The sequence below is a fragment of the Schistocerca nitens genome, chromosome 2, assembly GCF_023898315.1.
Source record: "Schistocerca nitens isolate TAMUIC-IGC-003100 chromosome 2, iqSchNite1.1, whole genome shotgun sequence".
In the NCBI taxonomy this organism is placed as follows: Eukaryota; Metazoa; Arthropoda; class Insecta; order Orthoptera; family Acrididae; genus Schistocerca; species Schistocerca nitens.
Window position 1 is genome coordinate 839609840 of NC_064615.1, and position 20834 is coordinate 839630673.

Sequence of the window (20834 nt, forward strand, 5' to 3'; positions counted from 1 at the left end):
TATTAAAAAATACCATGCTGTATTTTTAAATATCTATTTTTTTGACGAAGCCTATAATGCCACTTTATTGCAACAGTTGGTAGCAGCAGTCTTCCTTCGCCCACGTTTTCTTGGGGCAATTCCAAGTGAATAGCTAATGTTTGAATTTCAAATTAAATCCGTTTGATATATAAACGGAAAGGCTGCTACGCTTCTCCTGTTGACTCACGTTGTCTTGCAGTGCCCCAATTCAGCATTTCATTAGCAATTTCGTAACATAAATTGTTATGTAAGTCTGTAATTAGTAAAAAAATTCTTGTGAAATGCAGTCATAATCATTTACTTTCTAAATCTTTATTTTTATTTTCTTACAACATGCAATTGAAATTACAGCCACGGTATGAAGTCTGAGGTATGAACGTGATGTTGAACACCAATCCACCAACAGTGTAGAATTTTTGCAAATTCTGATGGGAAACCTTCTTCTGCTATTCCTCTTTTCGATCAGCCAGTAGCACATTGCACAATAACCTAGAGAAATTGTGAAATAAATAAATAATCTGCATCGTTTGTCCACCTACATAAACAAGACTTGAGTTACTCTATTACTATAAACTCAACATATATTTAGAAAATGATTCAAATAGAAGAAACTACTCTCCTTGTATCACTGTTATTCATTGTTCTCATTAAGATCAAGATGTCTATACAAAATTTAGATATTAGACATTGTGGAAAGTATTGCATCAACAGTAGTTTGATTACCTTTTACATTGTTTTAATGTTCCAAAAGGTCTTTCAGAAATTCTTCTACACCTGAGCTGTCAAGTACCAGGTTCTCGTAAGTTATCTGAAAAAAATTTATAAAAATAGCTTTCAACAACGAAACACCAAAACCTATATTAAACGTTCGGGAAATAATGAAAATGGGAATATTTCGGTACTTATTTGTCTTCTAACAGACTTATTAACATACATACCAAGCAGATAAAAAATGATAATTTCTTAAAATAGTTCGTGCATTAGTAATCCCTTCCAGTTACCTGTGGCTAGTAACGTTTCCCAACAGATACGGAAATGCAGATAATATAAGTCAATCCATTTAAGGCTATAGGAAAATTCTCAGCCTCATATTAATAGCAAACATTTCTCAAAAGGAGGACACATGGCTAACGAACTTCCACAGAGTTCGATCAAAGGTGATTTTTTTATTTTTGGTGTGTGTGTGTGTGGGGGGGGGGGGGGGGGGGGGTGCTGGGCGGTTCACAGTCTTCTGGCTGGTTTGATGTGGACCGCCACGAATTCCTCTCCTGCGTCAATCTTCTCACCTCAGAGTAGCACTTGCGACCTACGTTCTCAATTATTGGCTGGATGTATTCCAATCTCTGTCTTCGTCTACAATTTTTGCCCTCTACAGCTCCCTCTAGTACCATGGAATTCGCTCCCTGATGTCTTAACAGATGTATTATCCTCCTGTTCCTTCACCCGTTCAGAGTTTTTCACATATTCCGTTCCTCTACGATTCTACGCAGAACCTCCTCATTGTTTACCTTACCAGTCCATCTAATTTTCGACATTCGCCTGTAGCACCACATCTCAAATGCCTCTATTCTCTTTTTTTCGGTTTCCCCAGAGTCCATGTTTCACTACCATACAATGCTGTGCTCCAAACGAATATTCTCAGAAATTTATTACCCAAATTGAGGCCTATGTTTGATACTAGTAGACTTCTCTTGGCCAGAAATGTCATTTTTGCCAGTTATAGCTTGCTTTTGATGTGACGATTGCTCCGTCCGTCATTAGTTACTTTGCTGCCTAGGTAGCAGAAGTCCTTAACTTCATCTACTTCGTGACCACCTATCCTAAGTTTTCCGCTATTCTAACTTGTGCTACTTCTCATTACTTTCATCTTTTTTCGATTTACTCTCAATCCAAAATTTGGTACTCACTATATCGTCATTCCATTCGGCATATCATGTAATTATTCTTCACTTTCAATCAGGATAGCAATATCATCAGTGAAACGTATCATTGACATCCCTTCACCTTGAATTTTATTCCCACTCCTAATCCTTTCTTTCATTTACATCATTGCTTCTTCGTTGTACAGGTTGAACTATAGAGGGTAAAACTACGTACCTGTCTTACACCTTTTTTAGTCAGAACACTTCGTTATTGGTTGTCCACTCTTAACATTCCCTCTTGGCTATTTACATATTGTATATTACCCGTCGCTCTCAGAATGTCGAACACTTTGAACCACTTTACACTGTCTAATACTTTTTCCAGGTTGACAAATCCTCTGAACGTGTCTTGATTTTTCTTTAGTCTTGCTTCCATTATCAACCGTAACGTCAGAATTGCCTCTCTAGTTCCTTTATCTTTTCTAATGCCAAATTGGTCGTAATCTAGTACATTCAAATTTTTTTTCCATTTTTCTGTATATTATTTTTTCAGCAACTTCATGCGCTGTATGCACGAGCTGTTAAGCTGATAATTCTAGCACATGTCAGCTCTTGCAGTCTTCAGAATTGTGTGGATGATATTTTTCCGAAACTCAGATGGTATGTCGCCAGACTCATACATTCTACACACCGACGTGAATAGCTACATAATAACACAGGAGTACAGACAATTAAGGATAGAATGAGACAGACGACTCACCTTTTCTACGAAAAGTCACAGTAGTCCGAAAATAGGCTTGTCTCGAATCTCGGGAACAAACCACACAGAAGGGGCGAAAAACTGCCACACCGATGTATATTAGCCACCATAAGATACTCAACACACAATAGGACCAACACAAACAATAGGACCACCTAAAATACACATTAGGAAGCTCAGGAATAGTGCCAAGCACTTAACTTGCATAACCTAGATATAGTCAGGCACTATCCAATTACGTAAAGAGCGAGAACGTTACAATACAGTACCGGATTTCAGAATCTCTGTCTGACCATGATGTACTCTAACTGAAATCTTTCCGAATCATCCGGTCTTTCCCAATTGTACTTCCTCCTCTTGTCATTTCTTAATAGAGTATTCGCTGCAGGTTGTTGTTGTGTTGTGGTCTTCAGTCCTGAGACTGGTTTGATGCAGCTCTCCATGCTACTCTATCCTGTGCACGCTTCTTCATCTCCCAGTACCTACTGCAACCTACATCCTTCTGAATCTGCTTAGTGTATTCACCTCTTGGCCCCCCTCTACGATTTTTACCCTCTACACTGCCCTCCAATACTAAATTGGTGATCCCTTGATGCCTCAGAACATGTCCTACCAACCGGTCCCTTCTTCTTGTCAAGTTGTGCCACAAACTCCTCTTCTCCCCAATTCTATTCAATACCTCCTCATTAGTTATGTGATCTACCCATCTAATCTTCAGCATTCTTCTGTAGCACCACATTTCGAAAGCTTCTATTCTCTAATTGTCTAATTGTCTAAACTATTTATCGTCCGTGTTTCACTTCCATACATGGCTACACTCCATACAAATACTTTCAGAAACGACTTCCTGACATTTAAATCTATACTCGATGTTAACAAATTTCTCTTCTTCAGAAACACTTTCCTTGCCATTGCCAGTCTACATTTTATATCCTCTCTACTTCGACCATCATCAGTTATTTTGCTCCCCAAATAGCAAAACTCTTAACTACTTTAAGTGTCTCATTTCCTAATCTAATTCCCTCAGCATCACCCGACTTAATTCGACTACATTCCGTTATCCTGTTTTGCTTTTGTTGATGTTCATCTTATATCCTCCTTTCAAGACACTGTCCATTCCGTTCAACTGCTCTTCCAAGTCCTTTGCTGTCACTGACAGAATTACAATGTCATCGGCGAACCTCAAAGTTTTTATTTCTTCTCCATGGATTTTAACACCTACTCCGAACTTTTCTTTTGTTTCCTTTATTGCTTGCTCAATATACAGATTGAATAACATCGCGTATAGGCCACAACCCTGTCTCACTCCCTTCCCAACCACTGCTTCCCTTTCATACCCCTAGACTCTTACAACTGCCATCTGCTTTATGTACAAATTGTAAATGGCTTTTTGCTCCCTGTATTTTACCCCTGCCACCTTCAGAATTTGAATTAGAGTATTCCACTCAACATTGTCAAAAGCTTTCTCTAAGTCTACAAATGCTAGAAACGTAGGTTTGCCTTTCCTTAATCTTTCTTTCTTCTAAGATAAGTCGTAGGGTCAGTATTGCCTCACGAGTTCCAACATTTCTACGGAATCCAAACTGATCTTCCCCGAGGTCGGCTTCTATCAGTTTTTCCATTCGTCTGTAAAGAATTCGCGTTAGTATTTTGCAGCTGTGACTTATTAAACTTATAGTTAGGTAATTTTCACATCTGTCAACACCTGCTTTCTTTGGGATTGGAACTATTATATTCTTCTTGAAGTCTGAGGGTATTTCGCCTGTATCATACATCTTGCTCATCAGATGGTAGAGTTTTGTCAAGACTGGCTCTCCCAAGGCTGTCAGTAGTTCTAATGGAATGTTGTCTACTCCCGGGGCCTTGTTTCGACTCAGGTCTTTCAGTGCTCTGTCAAACTCTTCACGTAGTATCATATCGCCCATTTCATCTTTATCTACATGCTCTTCCATTTCCATAATATTGTCCTCATGTAAATCGCCCTTGTATAGACCCTCTATATACTCCTTCAACCTTTCTGCTTTCCCTTCTTGGCTTAGAACTGGGTTTCCATCTGAGCTCTTGATATTCATACAAGTGGTTCTCTTTTCTCCAAAGGTCTCTTTAATTTTCCTGTAGGCAGTATCTATTTTACCCCTAGTGAGATAAGCCTCTACATCCTTACATTTGTCCTCTAGCCATCCCTGCTTAGCCATTTTGCACTTCCTGTCGATCTCATTTTTGAGACGTTTGTATTCCTTTTTGCCTGCTTCATTTACTGCATTTTTATATTTTCTCCTTTCATCAATTAAATTCAATATTTCTCCTGTTACCCAAGGGTTTCTACAAGCCCTCGTCTTTTTACCTATTTGATCCTCTGCTGCCTGCAGCATTTCATCCCTCAAAGATACCCATTCTTCTTCTACTGTATTTCTTTCCCCCATTCCTGTCAATTGTTCCCTTATGCTCTCCCTGAAACTCTGTACAACCTCTGGTCCTTTCAGTTTATCCAGGTCCCATCTCCTTAAACACCCACCTGTTTGCAGTTCCTTCAATTTTAATCTACACTTCATAACCAATAGATTGTGGTCAGAGTCCACATCTGCCCCTGGAAATGTCTTACAATTTAAAACCTGGTTCCTAAATCTCTGTCTTACCATTATATAATCTATCTGATAACTTTTAGTATCTCCAGGTTTCTTCCATGTATACAACCCTCTTTCGCTGCAGGTAATTGATATTTATTACAGAACTCAATTAGTCTTTCTCCTCTCTCATTCCTTGTCTTAAGCCCACCTTTCTCCTGTAATTTTTTCTTCTTCACCTTGCCCTACAACTGCATTCCAGTCCCCCATGATTATTACATTTTCATATCTCTCTGTTTACTTCATTACCGTTTCAGTATCCTCACACTTGCTTTTTCTTCGTCTTCAGCGTGTGACGTCGGCGTGCATACTTGAAGTATCGTTGTCGGTGTTTGTTTGCTGTAGATTCTGAGAAGAACAACCCTCTCACTGAACTGTTCGCTGTAACACACTCTTTGCCTTGACTTTGTATTTGTAACGAATCCTATTCCCGTTATACCATTTTCTGCTGCTATTGACATGACCCTATACTCATCAAACCATAAATCCCTGTCTTCTTTCCATTTCACTTCACTGGCCCCTACTATACCTAGATTGAGCCTTTGCATTTCCCTTTACAGATTTTGTAGCTTCCCAACCACGCCCCGACTCGTAGAACGTTATCCTTTCGTTGATTATTCAATCATTTCTCATGGTCACCTCCCCCTCGGCAGTCCCCTCTCGGAGATCTGAATGGGGGACTATTCCGGTATCTTTTGCGAATGTAGAGATCATCACGACACTTTTTTCAATTCGAGGCCACATTTTCTGTGGATACACGTTATGTGTCTTTAATACAGTGGTTTCTATTGCCTTCTTCAATCCTCATGCCGTTGATCTTTGCTGATTCTTCCGGCTTTAGGGGCAGTTTCCCACACCTAGGACAAGAGAATGCCCCAAACCTCCGTCTACTCCCCCGGCTCTTTGACAAGGCCGGGAGTCTTCGGCCACCGCTGCTGATTATTAATCAAAATTTAATCAGTGCCGGATTTCGAACCCGGGACCGAGGACGTTTTGACTACAAATCAAAGACGCTAGCCCTAGGCAAATACATCATCCCTAGTTTTCAACAGAGCAGAAAGAATAATGTGCCATCAATTCAGGAAGGTAATTCCTTAATATGGAAACAGTAAATGTAAGATAAGCTTAGGGAAAACTTCATAAAATCCAATGATTTTCACAAGGCAGAAGTTACTTTTCAAACTGACTGTTTTAGTGTCTTAACGCCCGACAGCATACTTCAGCAGTCATGTTGACAATTGTAAACGTTAGCAGAAAGAATGTGAATTACAATACTTTACATACCTAAATAATTTAAAGGAAAGGAATTACATAAAATAATATTTTGTATTGTCTTGGCGAAAATTTATGAAGCGAACCAGATATGCTAAACAAGTGTAGTAATGCGTGTTTTCTTTTAACCACAAAAAATGAAAGATCATACCGGCTGGATACCTGGAAACAAGTCACCAGAGATTTGAGACAAAAATCTTGATGAAGGTGTTATGGAGGTTGGACTGCACGAATGGCAAGACGAGATGGTGTAAGAACTGTTATTCATTGAAATATAAGTGATTATGAAAGGAAGGGCATGTATGTCGTAACAGGCGCAATAATGGTCGAATGCTATTGGGGGAAATGACAGATTTCCGTTTCTATAATTTCGTGGCTACAGAAATTTGGATGTCCAGAAATTTGAGGAGGAGAGTAAACATAAATAAGTGGTGGGACGTGATACAGGAATGCAAGCAGAGAGGTGTTAGACATGATGTACAATGATCTGTAGTGGGCGACAGAAATTAGCGGAAGCTGGCATACATTATGATGTATAAATGGCTGTACTTTGATTGTTCACCATCTTCAAAGTATTACTCTATTGTGATATTTCTGCCAGACGAATTTGACCGTTACTGTGACTAGTGCCCGAAGTTTGGAGGTGTTCGTCTCTGGGATAGCATGATGAGGCATCGAATGCCAAGTCACATATTATTTTGTTAAGCGTATGTAGAGGCAGATGTACATTCGGATCACAATTTGGCTCGAGGTTAAGAGAGAACAGTCACAAATAATCAGGGTATAATGTTGTCGGATACTGAATAATTAGGATGTTTACTTCAAGTTCTCTTATACTACGGATACTGCGATAATAATTACTAAATTCAGCAGTACAGTTGAAAAGGAATGGACATCACTTAAAGTGGGAATCATACACAAGTTCAAGGATGGTAACAGCAAAGAAACCTTGTGTAAAACAAAACCAGTTGATCCACTTATGTGACTTCCAATAGGGCATAATCGTTGACTTTTGGGACAATGGTGGAAGCGTTATCAAGCGGAAGTCTGTAAAATGTTCGCGTGCACCGTAGTTTAAGTATACATACATGGGAAAAGGGAAAATAGCGGTATCCAAGACTGGTGCCGAGGCAACTACGGTGTACAAGGGCGTTAGTTGACAGGGCTGAACGACGGCTGCGGAGATGCGTGCGGGCGAATAGATGTGCAACTGTTGAGGGACTGACCACCACGATGAACCAAGGGGCTACTGTGTCCCCTCAAAGACTGTTCAGCGAACTTTGCTGCATATGAGCCTGCGCAACAGCAGCTTCGTACATGCACCCACGCTGACTTCTGTTCATCATCGACAAAGGCTGGAATTTGCAGCCAGTACAGAAACTGGATGTACACTGAGTGGTGACAGGTGGCCCTCTATGGGGGACAAGAACTGTGTGCTGTCGTGACAAAAGAAGAAATAGAAGTCGATTTCAGTGACATAGGCATCATACACTATTGGCCATTAAAATTGCTACACCACGAAGATGACGTGCTACAGACGCGAAATTTAACCGACAGGAAGAAGATGCTGTGATATGCAAATGATTAGCAAATGATGCCCAGGCGTATCAAGGCCGTTACTATGGCCAGAGGTGGTTGTTCTGGGTACTGATTTCTCAGGATCTATGCACCCAAACTGTGTGAAAATGTAACCACATGTCAGTTCTAGTACAATACATTTGTCCAATGAATACCCGTTTATCATCTTTATTTCTTCTTGGTGTAGCAATTTTAATGGCCAGTAGTGTATTATCAGAGTTTGACAGAGCTTTCAGAGACTGGCGAAGAAACAAGGCATAATTGAAGGCACAAAGGAGACAGCTGTGATTGATAATGGAGGCAAGACTTTAGAAAAGACACCTTCATTGGATTTGCCATTTTAAAAGCGGTCTGAAACTTAAAATGATGCTAGTCGTTCGAAGTTCTTGGAAAAGTAGGAATAAGTTACATGGGTAGAGGGTAATATGAAATGTGTATAAGAACCAAAAGGGAATAGTGAGAACGGAAGACCAAGAGAGAAGGTGTTGGTTAAAAAAGGGTGTAAGGCCAGGAATTACTCTTTCTTCTCTGTTGTCCAAACAGCACGTAGAAGAAGCAAAGACGAAACTAAAAAACATGAGATTAACATTTAAGATGAAAGTGCATCAAGCAAAGACGAAACTAAAAGACATGAGATTAACATTTAAGATGAAAGTGCATCAGTGGTAACTGTAGTTGTTTTAGTTATCCTCAGTGAGATTGAGAAGGATTTACAGGACGTTTTAAATGAGATGAACAGTCTAATAAGTAGTGACTGTGAACTGAGGGTAAATCAAAGAAAGACGAAATAAAATGGAATGACAGGTAAGAGATTAGGAATAAACTTAACATCACAGCTGAAGACTAAGAAGTAGACGAAGGACTTCTGCTACCATCGAAGTAAAATAACACATTACACAAGAAGTAGGGCGGGTGCAAGCAGTAGACCAGCACAAGTAAATATGACATTAGTCGCTAAAACAATCCTTCTAGTGTTAAACATAGTTCTTAATTTGAGCAACGAATCTAAGAGAATGTACGTTTGGAGCACAGCATTGTAATGAAGTGAACTATGGACTCTGAGAACACCTGGAAAGAAAAGGAGGTGTTAAAAACGTTGTGTTGCTGAAAGATGCCGAAAATTTAGTGACCTGATAAGATAATAAATGACACAGCAATGGCAAGGACGGGAGTGTGTGGCAGACGCTGACTGTGGCAGACGCTGACTATAAGAAGTGACAGGACGATATGAGAAGTGTTGAGACCTCCAGCAGGTAAACACTGTAGTGGAAGACAAAGATTGGAATATAGACAACAAATAACCAAGGATATTTTTGTCTAAGTGCTACTCTGAGATTAAGTGGTTGGCACAAAAGAGAAAATCGCGGCTGGTCACATCAGCAGCAGAGGATACAACCGGAGAGGGAGTTAAGACAGATCTGGAGTTGTCGCTCGAATATCTGTATCCTGGAGCGAAGGGACAAAGTCAGTATTCTCAATATACTGAAATACATGAACACATTAGGTGATATGGATTTACGGAAAGCGAAAAAAGACATGTGAAGTGTTTTGCAGATATATCCTCTGGTCTCCTGTACTACTCGGATACTCAAGTGATAAGATATTTTATAATAAATCATGAAGTGATGCGAATTCCATCATTCAACAGTTTTCAGTCGTAATGATAAAGCTAGCATAAAGATACGTATTTGATCGAAGGATTACTATCTGTTATTGTTCAAAATGATAGTTCCATCCATAAGTAAAATAGACGTCCGTTTTTCTCAGTGCAATGAACTGAGAAACGCTTATTTATAACTAATACTAACCGTAACAGATGGTGCAGACACTGATAACTGCACAGAGTTGACGTTAGCTGTGGTGTCGTCAATCGGTGTGGTATCTGCAGTAGCTGAGGCTTGAAAACCAGGCGCATTTATGCTGAAACAGTAACACCACAAGATTGAATCTATGCCGATAAAACGCAAACCTTGTCATGTAGAGTCCAAAGCAGAGAGACGATTTTTTTAACTTAAAAGAGTCTATAGATTTTCAGGAAATAACCGATAACAACAAACAACTGACTGAGAAACCTATTTTTATGTCTTTTCGAAGTTCATACGTCTACAGTTTTCGATATCACAGACCTTCGTTGACACAGAAGGCGTGAGACGGCTCGCTTTATTAAAATGCATTCGTATGTTTCGTGAAACATTCGTTTCTACATTTCAGTGGACACGGTTCATCAAATCGGCTTACTTACACAGACAAGCTTATACGTTCTTGTGTAAAACTTCTGGTATAGGGTGTGACATAAAATACATGAAAATTATGCAGCAAATTTGCATTCTTATCAAATGTGTTCTCTTAATATTGGCCTCTTTCAAAGTAGCATGATCTGAGTGCACTCAAGTATGCATTTGCTATGACCACTGGTCAAAACATTTATGCATGTTTTTTTTTAAATCTGGCTACGGTGAAACTCCGTAGGCTTTGCCTCTTGGTAAAGTTCAAGGAAATGAACTTGATAACATGCTCGTCCACTGCATGCGTAAACGTATTTCGAACACAAACTTAGTGAGTTTTCGTATGACATAATTAAGTACTAAGTCAGTTTGTTTTCTCTGCGTTTCTAACTATGTGAGGGGATTAACTGTGATGGCTCCTGTGCAGTGAAGTACCATTTCTGTGATGCTGTACTAGTTATGTATTAGAGTGTAGAGGATGTCAAGGGAAACGAAGAGATTACCGTCTAAGTTTTAATGACAAGTCAGACTCAACTGTATTACATTTTTTTATTCCGTTATGCACAGGAGAAAGATATAAAATTTAACTCGAAAAATTGTCACACAGTCTGATGGATGTCATAACATATCTAGTGTTCTCACTGGCAAAATACTAATGTAAGTATCTTCCACAACTACGAATCGATCTGGATGATGAGGTGCGCGCCATTGCCTCACCAGCCTCGTCTGCTTGTTACATTCTTAGATTTACTCGGCAAGTAGACTATGGGCCAGAGAAGAAGTGATAATTGACTCACCTGATTGCTCCTGCCCCGTCCAGACGGCCCTCTCTCACAGTGCCGGCCAGCTCGTAGTTTCCTTCCATAGTGATGTCTCCGCTAACTTCGATGGTTCTACCAGTTCTCTTCACTTTAAGCGATGAGATTCCAGAGATGGTAAGGTCACTCAGGACTCCTTCCACACTAAAACACGGCGTAGGGGTATCATAAGTAAAATACTCGTCACTGGAAAAAGAATATCTCTACAGTGAAAGCCTACATTTGATGAGACAGTCACTGTGAAGTCAGCCTGCCAAATGTACATATCTTTCATTTAGATCAAATCCAAGAGACTGGTGCTAACGGTTTATTTCCACCTAGCGGACTGACAAACTATAACTGTTCATGTTCGGTGAAGACTTGATAAAAGCCTGCTCATGGGGGATGATATAGTGGGGTGGCATACCTACCTGTATGCAGTGTGGTACTAGGAAACCTTGAAAGTAGTTGTGGCAGCCCTGATGAGTTGGTAGAAAGATGGAAGCGGCGTCTCTATGCGGCAAAGTACTTGCCGTTTAATAGTCGTGAACCAGTATCACAACGTGCATTGGCGTGAAAGCATTTCACAAGAATGGCGACAGGCTGACTGCTGCTCTTGGGCAATTCCGACTTCGTTACAATTCAGGAGGGCATGGGCGCGTTCCATCTCGCCACGTCATCAATAAATGGATTGATAATTCCGAGAAGATACGTACAGCTACAAAAAGAACTTCACCAAGAGGTCAAAGTATGGTACGAAACCCAGGAAAAGTTAAAAACATTTCGGGCGTCAATCAGAGAGAGCCCTCGGCAATGTACAAGGAAGAAGGTGGCTATGTTAAATCTAAGCCGAACAATGGCCTATGGTACTCTGCATTGATCCGTAGGTTAACCCCAATAAAATTCAAGTTGTACAGGAACTGAAACCATCTGAATACAACACTTCAGTGAAAAATTATGGTAATGATTAATGACTGCCCCCATTTTGTCGACAATCTTTTCGTGGATGAGACTCCTTTTTGTATAACTAGACACGTAAAGAAACCGATTTTTCGGTATTGGGAACATGAAAATTCTCGTCAGTTACATGAACGACGAATGCACTGGATAAAGGTTGGTGTGATTACTTCTTTGCGGGTGACAGAGGGAATACAACGAAGTAACGTCTAAAGGAAAAATACATATGATAGAGACTTTTGCAGCTGAGCATATTCAAAAGCAAAGGGAAAGTTATACCACTAGCCCAACGATAATCGCTGAGGTGAGAACTAAGACTGGAGAAGCACCAATGGAAGTGATTCGAATTGTCTTTAAAAATTTCAGAATTTCATCCCAAGAGGGCAAAAGTTTGAACAGATATCTTGTAGGACTTTGCAAAGCCTTTTTTTAGCAGCACTTAATAGCCTGTATTTCACAGGTTATTTTCAATGATAAAACTTTTAAATTAATGTTCTTTACCTTTGTGTTTATTACTTCAGAATTTACCGCTTCCTTGTATCACCATGTACGGGTATACTACTCAGAAGACATTAGGATAAATTGTGATGATAAAAGTAGTTGATGGATGTTTTGTAGTGTCATCCGTGAGAGGTAACATGATTTCTCCGAAATAAACGAAAGACGTCATTGGCTTAACTTAAAATTTAATGTAGAAGCTGCTAGACTTATGTCATCCAGATGGCTTTTGTTACCGTCCATCGCTGCTACAGTGAACGGATCACTACAGCGTCATCTTCGCAATGTTTCACTTTCATTGGGTTATGAAAGTACCATGCACGTTGGGCAAATGAGCTACGGTGCGGTTTGCACGAACTGAGATGTCCAACGCTGGGCATGGGAACATAGATTTGAGAAAGGTGATGGAGTCGTTAAGGCCCTAGAGTGGTTTACGTAACAAGTGAGATTAAAATTCCTGTCAGGCAATCCAAATATCCGTAATTGCCTTAAATCGTTTCATGCAAATTGCAGGATGATTGCACTAAAAAATAGTTGCACTGAAAAGACGCGAAGAATTTCCTTCACACCTTCGACGAATCTCAGCCTGAGTCCGTAGCTAACGGACCCGTTATCGATGCGACAAGATGAGTATCTTCCTTCCGTCCTTGGTTCCTGATTCAGATAGGGACAATGCCTCACCTGGGATTATGAAAACCGGCATTAAACCATTTAATACTGGTAGCTCTTTTAAGACAATGAACTGTAATGCGACGCCCACTGACGTGCATATTTCAATATAATAGTTTGGCCAAAGTACAGGAACACTTAAGCAGACTGATGATTATAATGGTGATGATCTGATCTGCCAATACGGAGGGGTCCATCACTGCAAGTTCAGCATTCTCTAGCCCTCTCAGTTTTCCGCCATCATTTTCGAAACTGTGTATCATTCACTTAATTTGATGTCGTTTATTATCTAGTATTTTCTTCCATATCTGATTGTCTTCCCAGTCACCATATTATGGATATTAGGACTGCTGGATAGGGATTTAAGCCTATTTCATCCTGTAAGCCACGCAGTGCCTCTCGTCCATGCAAATGTACCCAATGTATCATTTACTAAGCAGCCTCTTATCATCCAGTCAGCTAGCCAGTTTCTTTTCCTCCTGTTAGTTGTTTCCAACATTTGTCTATTCGTATTCATTGTGTGTAACACAACTTCATTATTTATCTTATCTGTCCATTTCACTCCTTCCTTTCTCCTCCAAATCCATATCTCTGAAGTCTCTAGGCATTTCCTCTCTCTCCACCGCAATGTCCATTTTTCTACACCATACAAGGCCACACCTCATACAAGACACTTTACTAATCTTTTCTTAAATGATTGTTATTTCTCAATTATGTATCATACTACAAGTCATTTTGCATGCTTGGTACCTGAAGCTATCAACTTGTTCCACTAACTCATCACAAATTTTCATTTCTGTCGTCCTTAGTTGCCTTGCATAAACCCTTGCCTTAGTCTTTTGCACATTTATCGTTATCCCACATTCCACGCTTTCAGTTCCTTTCACAAATTATTGTTAACTGACTTTTTCATTTCCACTTTGTAACACGATATCATAAGAAATCTTATGCATTCGAATATCCTTCCTCCCATTATCACACCACTCTGTTGTTGAAAGTGATTTTTAGCTGAATATTTAAACAGACATTAAACTGAGTAGGTGAAAGACAACAGCCTTGTGTAACTCTTCCCCCACATCCTTTTCTTCTATCATCGAGTCTTCTATCCTTAATTTTACCTGTTGTGTGATGAACAGATTCTTTATCACTCCATATTCTTTTCAGTAAACTAATTTGCTTCAGAACACCTAAAAGCTTAACCCACTGTACTCTATCAAAAATTTATACAAAGTCAATAAAAAGTGGACAATCATGCCTATATTTTCCTGGGCATCAGAAGACCTATCAGTTATTCCTTTGAGTCGAACAGCATCTCCAGTTCCTTTACCCGTCCTTAAGCCGAACAGCTCTTAAATCTTTCAGTTGTAGATTAGAATCGTCTGTTCACTATTGTTTGCACACAAGGATACTCAGCAGAGGTTTTGTGAGTTTTCTGAAGCAGCCAAGATATATACTGTTTGCAAAGAGTAAATCACCGGCCTGCAGCCAGCAGCAGCTCTGAAAATATTACCGCCAGCAGGCTAGGTAAGACACCATAATGTCCCACTGTCACATTTTCTCTCTCTCTCTCTCTCTCTCTCTCTCTCTCTCTCTCTCTCTCCTGATTCATTTCATTCGCATGTTTATTTCTAAACTTCTAAAGACGAGATTGTGTTCATCTTAGAACATTTTAAATTGATATTTTAGTAATAATTTATACGAGATAACCAATATCAGTGCAACATTGCTCCCCAATTTCAGTGCAAAATATTTGTTTTCCAAGTAGGTATAGACCTTTGATTTAAATATATTTTGAAATATATTCGCTGACTGCGAATTCCTGGCATAGGCTGTATTAGATATAGATCTACTTTCCAATACTGACGTATGAAAATTTGTGGCAGACCCGGAATCTAAACAGGCTTTTCTACTTACTGTTAGCGGACCGACACAGATCTACATCCTTCATACTGTCAACATACTTCTATAGTAGCCCACCAAATACATCACCTAATTCTTGTAAAATTACTTTGATTACGTTATAAGGATGTAGAGAGTGCGGCGTATGGAGCTCTCTGGGTCTGTCTAGGGAACGTGCGTAGACAGCCGAACTGGTTTAGGATACCACTGGTGTTTAATGGGACATCCAATTTCGAGACCCGGACTGGCACAGATTTCCGTATGCCAATATTATGTAATAGGTCTGTACCTAATACGACTGATATTAGGGATTCAAAGTCAGCGAATAAATTTCGAAGTATTTCGTACAGCTGTGAATCGTCACAGTGTCTGTTCTACCGGACATGCATGTCATTATACACACAGAAAAACCGACGCACCACGAAGGAGTTGTACGGACTGGTTGAAAATCGATATTTGTACAGGTATCGACGAAAAATGGAACACTGTAAACTATGGTGGCCGATGGATGATTGTGTGACGCTGCAGCACAATTTCACTGTGCAGCTGGCAAGAATAGTTAACACAGGATAGTAAACAGAGAATAGTAAACAGAGAATATCTTCAACATTTCGCGGCCATGTTAGCAACTGTATAAATTTTAATTTTAATAATCAACAGCCTCAGTTGCACCGTTTACCTAGGTCTCAGTCGGGATAACCAAACCTTCTTCAGAATAACAGTAACTACCGTTTGACCATAGTGGACATCGACAAGCTGAAACTACAAATCCACAAATTATTGTCAGACTGTGAAAACTTATTTGAAACTGCCTCGGCCCCACTTCGCGACCGCGATGCGGCAGCCACGAGTGCTGTACCATCGCAGAAGATCTTCTGTGACGTTTGGAAAGTAGGGGACGAGGTACTAGCGGAAGTAAAGCTATGAGTGCGGGGCGTGAGTCGTGCTTGGGTAGCTCAGATGGTGGAGCACGTGCCCGCGAAAGGCCAGGGTCCAGAGTTCGAGTCTCGGTTCGGCACACAGTTTTAATCTGCCAGGAAATTTCATATGACCGCACACTCCGCTGCAGCGTGAAAATCTCATTCCAGGGAATTATGTGTTCGTAAAAATCCTCATATTTCCTAAATGGCTCAAAATATCGAACCGATTTTTTCTGCAAATGATAGCATGCAAACAGACAAATATGTAGTGTGATATATACGCGATATTTTTTTATTCACTGGGATATGGAAGAAATTCGTCTGCAGCAGTTAGTGTCTCTGAGGAAATGGACGCATAAACACGTCAGTAGCGCTTAAGGAAAATGAAAGGGTCGCATTTAAACACTTCCTTAGCACCTGGGCACTGGTGGAGGATGGCTAGTTAACACGTCAACAGCAGAAAGATTACATGACAACATTAGCAGTTTATCGAACGCCAAGTAATGTCTAGTGAAATTTTAGGACCCTTTAGGCAAACGCTAAGTTGTACTCACTCTTGGGTTGTAGAATCCAGTGAGAAGGAGAGTTGGCTGACTACCAGGTCGTCACCGGAAATGGGTCTAACAGCACCGACGTGAGTGAGTTTAAGGCCTGGTATCAGCTTTGCAGCAAGTTGTCCAGAGCCGAGGCGCAGCAGCTTTTCGACTAGGTGACTGCGGTCATGCTCGTCGGACGTCGTCACACTGCCCAACAGCAGCGCCAGCACAGCAACGTAAACAGATGTCCTCATTCTCGTGAAGGTTGTAAACTGCAAACATAGCAACTTTCATTACTAACTGATATAATGTAAAATCCGTTTTCGGTCGTAGCTTCTAGTTTCTATCTAGTTCACCTAACCTCTTTGCTCCGAACATCACTGTTCACAGCTTTTCAGCCATCAAAACGTTCAGTTGAAAAGTTGAGTGTTGCTGTTGAATGAAACCGATAAAGAACGTCTCAGAGTGGGAATGTATCTGAGTGGAGCATAAGGTAACTCTCTGATTGTTCACGAGGTCGTTTTTTTTCTTATTTTATTTATTTACACGTCAAGTTCCGTACGATCAAATGGACGAGCAAATTTCCAAGGTCGTGGAGCTTGTTAGTACATGAAATTTCAACATAAGAGTAATAATAGATAAAAATAATATGTTAATGAACCCAGAAGTCAAGCCATAAGCTTACGTAAACGCAATCAACAATACAACGTAAGAATCAGCTTATTTTTCAAGGAACTCCTCAACAGAATAGGAGTGAACGAGGGAACCCAGTTTCGATATGCTAACAATTTTTTTAATTCTTGTGACAGCTTATTGAAAATGGATGTAGCAGTTTACTGCATCCCTTTCTGCACAAGAGTTAAGAAAGTCCGACCCAAATTCAGGTTGGGTTTCTTCTGCGTATTAACTGAGTGAAATCTGCTTACTCTTGGGAATAAGCTGATATTGTTAACAAGAAACGACGGTAAAGAATAGACATATTGAGAGCCCATTTTCAAAATACCCAAACTAGTGAACAGGGGTCGACATGAGGTTCGCCAACTTACACCACGTCCGTTTCTGAGGCAACAGTATCCTTTTAGAATGGCAAAATTTACCCAAAATATAATACCATACGACATAAGTTAATCAAAATAAGCAAATTAGACTAATTTCCGTAACGAACAATCACTTACTTCAGATAACGTTCGAATCGTAAAAATTATGCCTTTTTTATACTTGAAGAAAGAGACAGCATTGGTCGTATATTTTTACTATTGCAAAATCGATTTTCTGTCACTGAGTGACCATCTTCAGTGCTATATTGTATAACTTAAATTGGGATGCACTGTTGTCACTAAGCTTACGGCGAGTCTACGTGATCGCCGTAAGCATAGTGACTACAGTGCATCCCAATTTACGTTATACAATATGGCACTGAAGATGGTCACTCAGTGACAGAAAATCGATTTTGCAATAGTAAAAAATATATATGACCAATGCTGTCTCTTTTTTCAAGTATACCTGTTATCTGGTCGTAGTGCACAAGACAACATGGAGTCGCCAATCAATTATGTCTTTGTACAAGATCCTGAACGTGGGCTTTTGACGACAGTTCACTATCTATCTGAACACGCAGAAATTTGAACTGTTCAGTTTCACTAATCATATGCCCATTCTGTAAAATCAAAACGTCGGGTTTTGTTGAATTGTGTGTTAGAAACTGTAAAGAAATGAATCTCACTGAACTTTAGTGTTAGTTTATTTTCTACAAGCCATGATCTTATGTCATGAACTGCGCTATTTGAAACGGAGCCAATGTTGTAAACAACATCTTTTACTACCAAACTAATGTCATCAGCAAACAGAAATATTTTAGAGCTACCAGTAATACTAGCATATCATTTACATAAATAAGGAACAGGAGTGGCCCCAACACTGACCCCTGGGGCACCCCCATTTGACTGTACCCGACTCAGACCCCACATCACAGCCATTCTCAGCACTGAGAATAATGATCTTTTAATAATGACCTTTTGCTGTCTTTTGTTAAAGTAAGAGGTGAACCAATTCCAACTTCTGGAGCAATATTTGTGACCAACACAATCAAACGGCTTAGTTAAATCGAAAAATATGCCTAGCGTTCGAAATCTTTTGTTTAACGCATCCAGTACCTCACAGAGAAAAGAGGATACAGCATTTCCAGTTGTTAAATGACTTCCAAAGCCGAACTATACGTTTGATATCAAATTACGTGGTATAAAATGATCAGTTATCCTTGCATCCTTTTCAATAACTTTAGCCACACATTTCCATTATTGCCGAACTCGCCGATATGGTGTATGTTATATCTACAATTCTCCTCCTGCTGTCATTTCTGTTCGACGTGCTGCGTTCTGTATCGTCAACCATTTACCAAAGTTTTTCCCACATTCGATGAGTGCGTTTCTTGGCCCAGAATTGTTGTTATATCCGATCAGAGAGCAGCAACATGGTTGTTAACATCATTCAGTGAACGCAGAGTGGACAGACCTCATGGGAAGGCAAAAGAGTCGAGGCGGTCTCGACTGCTCAAAAACTAAGCGGTTCATTTGGCACCATAAAGTCGCAATGGGAATGGTTTCCTGACACCCAACGTTCAGTTCTGCAGCGATCTTATTCACAGCAGTCAGTCGAACGCTCAAATGGCTACGCGACACCCTTTAGTCAAACGCTTATGTTCTTATTTACTGTCTGCTGGAACGTGCCTGTGCAGCCATCTCAATACTGCAGTCTGTTTTGACAATTCAGAGTATACATATACATAGTGTGAATAGCTGTTCAAAAGAGAAACGCTCAAAAATTTTATCCTAGAACGGAAACTTGATAGCAGGAAACAACATTAACATCTATCAGCTTTCAACTTCACTGGTGTGCAAACTTAAGGAAGAAAGTAACCTTCACATGATGTGTCACTAGCAAGTAACATAGCTCGATGAAATTTGATCCATTCATGGTAAGAAATGCTATAATATAGTACAGTACAGTACAGAAAGTTAAATGAAAGAAATGCACAATGAGGCAACAGAAATGAAAGCTCCATTAAAAAAAAAAAAAAAAAAACGCTCTGTAGTCACCGCGATTCAAGATGGTTCCCTGAACATTACAAAAGGCGGGACATGGTTCTTAATAGGTGTGCGATCACCATGGACGGCCATGCGGGCTTGCAACGTGTTTCCATCCCGTCCACAATGTTGGTAAGGAGTTCTTGTGGGAGGCGTTCCATTCCTCCACCAGTGCCATTGACAACTGCTGGATGGTCGCTGGTGCACACCTCCCCTACGCATCCCACACGTACTCAATGGGAGGCCAATCCATTATGCTCAACAATGTACTTGGCTGCATTAGCTGTTCCCACTTGTCACCATATGAGGGTTATGCCCAGCATTGTCGAACTTGCAAGTTTTGGTTAACCAGGTGCTATGGTATGGGGAGCGATGATGTTCATGGGTGTAGGGACCTCCAAATTTTTGAACACGATACACTCACCTATCAACGTTACTGTGACACTGAACACTTTCCCCAAGTGGGCCTTTCCGGAGTGCATTCAGCCCTGAGTAACTCTCATGGATGACAACGAGATACCGCATCGAACAGCGCAGTTGGATGACCTCTTGGAACGAGAGGATATTCTAACGAATGGACTGGCCTGCTCGTACCCCCCCCTCCCTCCCCCCCCCCCCTCACGACTACAATCCCATCGAGCACGTGTGGATAGGGTTGGAGAGACGTGTAGCAGCACGTCCGAATGCACTAACGACCATCCAATCACGCTGGTGGAAAAATGGAACATCCTACGACAAGAACTCCTTTCTAGTCTTGTGGTCAGTGTGGTAACATGATGCAGGCCATGCACTGCCGTCCGTGACGATCACTCGCTCGGTAGAGAACCAAGTCCTGCCTTCTGTAATGTCCTAAGGAGCATCATGAATCGTGGTGTAGTTATTGTGTTTGTACAAATGAGTCATTTATACACGTCTCATTGCTCATTTCTTTCAGTTACCTTTTGTACTATAATGTAGTAGTTCTTACTACGGATGGTCCAAGTTTCATAGATCTATGTTACTTGATACACCGTACGACAGCTACTTTCGTTGTTAGGTTCTGCACTCCAGTGTATATGCGGCATTAGCAGTGAATTAAAGTGAATACAGTACAAGTGCTGCAGCGATGTCAACCTTACCTTTTTCTCAGTCAA

The 20834-nt window shown here is 40.4% G+C and overlaps 1 protein-coding gene across 1 annotated transcript in view; it reads right to left on the reverse strand.

Moving 5' to 3' along the window:
* Positions 1-317: 317 nt before the first annotated feature.
* LOC126237109 (uncharacterized) overlaps positions 318-20834 on the reverse strand; it is a 108136-nt gene continuing 87619 nt past the window's right edge. Inside the window, exons 2-6 of the mRNA XM_049946922.1 lie at positions 16637-16890; positions 11140-11304; positions 9926-10037; positions 745-829; positions 318-510 (exon numbers count right to left, since the gene is read on the reverse strand). Coding sequence (XP_049802879.1) covers positions 758-829; positions 9926-10037; positions 11140-11304; positions 16637-16872 — 585 coding nt within the window. The 5' untranslated portion in view covers positions 16873-16890 and the 3' untranslated portion in view covers positions 318-510; positions 745-757. The remainder of the gene's footprint in view (positions 511-744; positions 830-9925; positions 10038-11139; positions 11305-16636; positions 16891-20834) is intronic.